At 52.9% G+C, this 5,264-nt stretch overlaps 2 protein-coding genes across 2 annotated transcripts; one reads left to right on the forward strand and one right to left on the reverse strand.

The window, feature by feature from the left end:
• Nucleotides 1-474: 474 nt before the first annotated feature.
• On the reverse strand, nt 475-810 carry CHC_T00004344001 (hypothetical protein). The gene has a single exon (XM_005715723.1). It carries the CDS (start codon nt 808-810, stop codon nt 475-477), a length of 336 nt encoding a protein of 111 aa, XP_005715780.1.
• A 125-nt stretch (nt 811-935) lies between these two features.
• On the forward strand, nt 936-2,831 carry CHC_T00004345001 (hypothetical protein). The gene has a single exon (XM_005715724.1). It carries the CDS (start codon nt 936-938, stop codon nt 2,829-2,831), a length of 1,896 nt encoding a protein of 631 aa, XP_005715781.1.
• Nucleotides 2,832-5,264: the final 2,433 nt, after the last annotated feature.

A 5,264-nucleotide genomic window follows, 5' to 3' on the forward strand; every position in this document is an offset into this window, starting at 1 on the left:
AGCGCGTTGGGGCTGTCGAGCGTTTCCTTCTCGATATGTAGGGGGACGGGGGAGATGGTGCGAGAGTTGGCGATGCGTCAGGCGGAATCGCGGCGATTTGCGACACGTGGGCAGGGCGGTTTCGCGGGTGGCGCGAGAGAAATAGTCGGCGAGGGGACGCGCTCCTTTGCAGCGGCGCGATGCCCAGCGCGGCAATGCGCGACGCGTTGCTTTTTACTGGATGAGGGCGACTACCGCTCATACTTGCCTTTTGACTGGATGAGTCTGACGCCGACAAGTGTACCGCTCATAGTACCGGTCATATTTCCACAGCCGCTCAAATTTTCACAGTTTTTGTTGAGCGCGGGCTCTCGCCTGTAATTTGGCGAAAGCCAACAACAGTCCAATGAAAAGGCTCCATGGCCGCCGCCATCGCTCGATGATTGGCTGGTGACGATTTAGGGTACGTACCATCGTAGAATTAATGACTAATCACTATTCTACCGACGATACCGACGACGGTGCCGCGGAGCGGCGCGCACCAGCATTTGTTCCGATTGACGAAAGGAGAGGTGACCGGGTCACCGTGGACCCGACCGACCACCCGAAGAAGGGGACACACATCATTTCCGATATCCCTGCCTTCTCTTTTAATGCTCCCCCCAAAAACTTTACCTTCCTGCCCCAAGCACCTTCCCACCTACGCACCTTCCACCGCCTTCTACCGCGCGCCGTTGCTCGGCGCCAATCACTTCTTCCGTTCCGCCTCCGTCTTGCGCCACCTTCGATTACAGTTGTGTGCATTCCTGCGCCGTGTTCCTCTTGGACCATCTCAGCCTCCAGCCTCGTTTGTTCCACGTCGCCCGAGCCCTCCGGCCGCGCATGCACGCTGTTTCCGCCGCCTGTAAATCTTCGAAGATTCCAATTTCAACCAACCATCTACTAACGCGAGCATAATGATAATAGAATTGGCTTTAGGGGTCCCACTGTGGAACGTAGCTCGATTCGTCCTACTAAGTCTACTATCCACCACGATACTTTCTAAACTGTGGTCAACAGGCACTGCCTTACGGGCAGGGTCAAGGGTCTCCCGAGGGCATTCAGTGGAGTTCACGCCAAGGACATACACTAGGGGCACTCTGGTTACGGAAGAGGATAGGCGCGATTGGAAGTTTCGCTTCATTCTGACAGCTGTCGCTTCTTCTCTTGTGGCGGCGGATCTCATGATCGAATTCGGGACTGGGTCTGCTGAGGTCGCCGCAGGGAATACCTTGACGACAGGCTACTCGCTAACTGGGGGATCTTCGCTCATAGAGACCAGACAGGTCGGGCAGGGAATATGGGCCCCAACGACAAGGACGCCGAATCGGCTCAACGTCACTTACGACGTCGGTGAGAGGATGTCGCTGCATGATGAAAATAACACACTAGATGAAAGAGCTTGGAACATCTTCTTGGAACATAGAAGTGGAGGTATAGCAGGATTTCAATCTTTGATCGCCGATACACCCTCCGAGCAGATACTCGCTGGATCTGGGGACGAGATTTGGTTCCACGGGGGCAGTGGTACGATTATAGTTAGAGGAAGTGAAGTCATATACATTGATTGGTATTTCGCGTATCGCCTCACTCAACAGGATTACCGAGGCCATCCATCTATCGCCATTCTCGAAATGTTGACCAGCGCCATGTGGTCAGCACACATTCACTTCTCGCGCCTACGTTATCAAATTGACCCTTTCTCGGTAACTATAGAGCTGAACAGTCTGCCAGTTATTGCGGTCGACTGCGACACTACGCCCGAGTACCCGGACGCCTGGGGAGTAGAGTGCATTAACGGGAAGACCCGACTTGGAGAGTTCAGGAGACACGACCGTGTCCAGACTGACGACAAGGACACGGTCTTGAGAAGTTACAATATAACGGTAGAATACGGGGAGAGAGTACAACCACGTGAGGAGTTGGAACTTCCCAAACACTCGAAATTTATCCCGGCAGGATCGTCGTCGAGGAGAACCGATATCGTGTTGTTGTGGGGGGAAGGACTAGAGGTCATCAGATCTCTCTCTTTCGAGTTAAAGCTCTATACGGAAGGCGTCTCGTGGGTTATATGCATTAAGTTTATCGAGGTGGAAGATCTGGATGGTGGTGAGGAGTGTAGACGGCGGGATTGGGCCGACCCTACTGAGAGGGCGGCGGCATTTCAGGCCTTGCAGATCAGCCTCGCGAACCGCAGGCACTTATGGGACATCTTCAAAGTTTGGTCAAGCTCAGGCAACGCATCTGCACTCACTCAAGTGCTGTGGATCTCGGAAGCGTTGTCCGACCACCGTGGCACATTACTCTCCGACGTCAAGACGGTAGCTACGCTGAACAACTATTTTATAATCGGTGTCACAATAATATTTATATCTTTTATGGCTGGGGTGATCAATTTAGTCGTGCATTGGAGGTTGGGGAGAGAGAATCCAGAGAGCTGCCGCTACTTGACGCTGGAGAGCAGCAGACGCATTGCAGTAATGTCGGCTCGAAGCAGGTATAACTGTTCGCAGATACCGAATAGGGCGCCTATTACGGCAATATTGAGGAGTGGCGAATTCACTTGCCATTTGAGCACCTCCTACAGCGAGCAGCCTGAGTCACTCTCACTACCCGCTTGTCGTAAGGAGGGACTTCTGCTAATGGGTTGGAGTAATACGTCACTTGGCGGTCACTTGGCGGACGTGGTGCGGACTGCGGCGGGGCGAGCGTCAAGCAGGCTAAGGAGAGGGCTGTCAAACGGCCATTGCTCAGAATCGGCGGGCTCTCAACCACTCAGGCTGCAGCTGAGGGCGGACCCAAGCGAGAAATGAAGGAGGCAAAGCGGGTTTGGGGAGACCTTAAGATTAGCCAGACAGGCCCGCCAGACCGCTGGCGAGATGTTAGTGAGCAGATAAACCGTCTCGCGGTGACCTTAGTCTCACTAGAAAGACTCAAGGCGATAGACTTCGACGTGAAAGTATCTGTCGTAACGGCCGACCCAATTGAAAGCTTGGGCAAGAGATTCAAGCACTCTGATTACCAGAAAGAGGGGACGATAGTGACTGTATGTGCAAAAGGAATCAGAATAGGGGCCGATGTGCTGGAATTGGCTCCAAACCCAGGTCTAGTATGCGTCCGTTATTGGTCGGTAGTAGGAGCGCACCGTGGGAGGTGAAGGGCATGCACGAGGATCGAATCCGAAAAGAGGTTGAGGAAAGTGAGGCATCGATGCTGGGAGGAGTCGCCGGGCGGATTCAGGAGCAGGTGAGAAGTATGGGTGGGGCAGGAGAAGGCTGCACTGGCTGGGATGGTTGGAGCGAACCAGACGGCCCGGAAATCAGCAGTCGTGCGCCGGGGCGCAGAATCGCAGTATGCAGAGTCGTGACATGAGAACGGCCCCCGCGAGCGCGACTGAAACATCTGTTACCAAGACCGGACGAGGGGACACCCCACGCCTCCCCAGAAAAAGGAAAACCAACCAACCACCCCGTTTTACCTGACAACAGGTGGCGCGGGGAGAAATGGTCGGCGGGGAGGTGCGCTCCTTTGCGGCGGGGCGATGCGCAGCGCGGCAATGCGCGGCGCGTTGCTATTTACTGGTTGAGTCTGACGCTGACTACTGCATCGCTCATTTTTCTACACCCGCTCATATTTTTCATAGATTCATGTAGATGCATGGAGGGCTTTACCAGAACATCAGCGGGGCGTTGCGAGCGATGCGCACCGGGATTCTTTCGAAGTTATGAGGGTCTCATGTGTGACCTGACAATTATTAAGGCTTGCCACAGATGCTTCGAAGGGTCGTTCTCCGACCGCCCGGGAAGGGCGAAATGTCGACCTTGCCTACCAGGAAGCATTCAGCGTCGTCGGGGACAAACGAAATGTGTGAGATGTCCTTTGGGAACAGTACCAAATTCGTTCCGCTCCGAATGCATTCCGGCGACGGGATGTGCGAGGGATACGGCAAGGAAGAATTCCGGTTGTTTAAGCTTCTGCTGCGATGGGTCAGATGTCTCAGGGCAACCTGTTGACTATTCGTGACTTCGGAAAGAAGTCATCTATCATGCACGAAGTGCAAAGGAGGCGCTCTAATTTTCTGGAGAGAATTACATGGACTCTCCTTGGCTTTCCCGAAGTCTTTGAATTTCGAGAGAATTACATGAACTCTCCTGGGCTCTCCCCGACTCTCCTGGAAAATATGATAGGGCCGCTCAGGGACAGAGGAACAGAACAAAAGCTTTACTGTGGATCAAAGGTCGTGGTGAGCGTGGTTGTTGCTCAGTATCATGAGCTCTGCCCTTTTCTACTACGATGGAAGGGACGGGTGTACTAATTAAGTAAAAGGAGAACTTGGAGTGCTGGTGCCAAACAAAATCGTTGTGGGAGAGTGCATGTCATCCTGAGGTTGCATTTCGTGGGAGAGTGCGGGTCATCTTCAAGTTGCATTCGTGTGAAGCTGCATTTCGTTTGCATTTGGATTGTTCTGAACTGTGTCAACAATCTATCACACATCACCCACAACTTTTATACCTGGGCTCTCGCAAATCTACTCCCTTTTATGGAACATTCTATTTTAGTAACTTGTAGCTGCCATAGTAAAAGTAGTGGTTCGGCTACAGAAAAATGGGACATCGGACATCGGATCTGATCCCCGTCAACGTTTGCTCCAACGGAAAAAGCGCTTTTCTCACGACTTGTCTAAAAACCGCCGTGTTCAATAGTGCAAAGGTTTGTTCCGAAAACGGGAAATGCGAAAGCTGTCCGACTAAATTTGAGAGCAAAGGTGGGCGGACCACAAAGTGCACGGGATGCAATGGCCTCATCTGGGGGGATGAAGAATGCAAGTGCGTGTCAGGCTTCTTCGATGCACGGGAGCTCGTCGATGGCGTCTGCGGCAGCTGTGGCTCCGGAACGATAGGAGTGCTGGTTGTAGAGGGGTGTACGAAATGCGCTGCAGGAACGTTTCGCAGAAAATCATTAGGGGGATATCTGAGATGCGAGTTGTGCCCTGCAGGGACGTTTAGTAGACCTGGAGCGGCGAGGTGTAGTGCGTGCCCTGCAGGGACGAATACTTTCGACTCAGGTGCCGCAAACTGCATCGTGCCTGGGTCACTGGGGTATGACAGGGGTTTTTGGTCTTTTGGGCTTAAAAGAACAAAAAAAGAGTGTTATGAGAGGGAAGATGTAGGTGACGAGGAATTAAGTGATGAGACTTGATGAGGAAGTTATGGTGGTGGTGAATCAGTGTCATAAAAGGTGTATGA

This window comes from Chondrus crispus, genomic scaffold, assembly GCF_000350225.1.
Source record: "Chondrus crispus Stackhouse genomic scaffold, scaffold_228, whole genome shotgun sequence".
NCBI classification, from domain to species: Eukaryota; Rhodophyta; class Florideophyceae; order Gigartinales; family Gigartinaceae; genus Chondrus; species Chondrus crispus.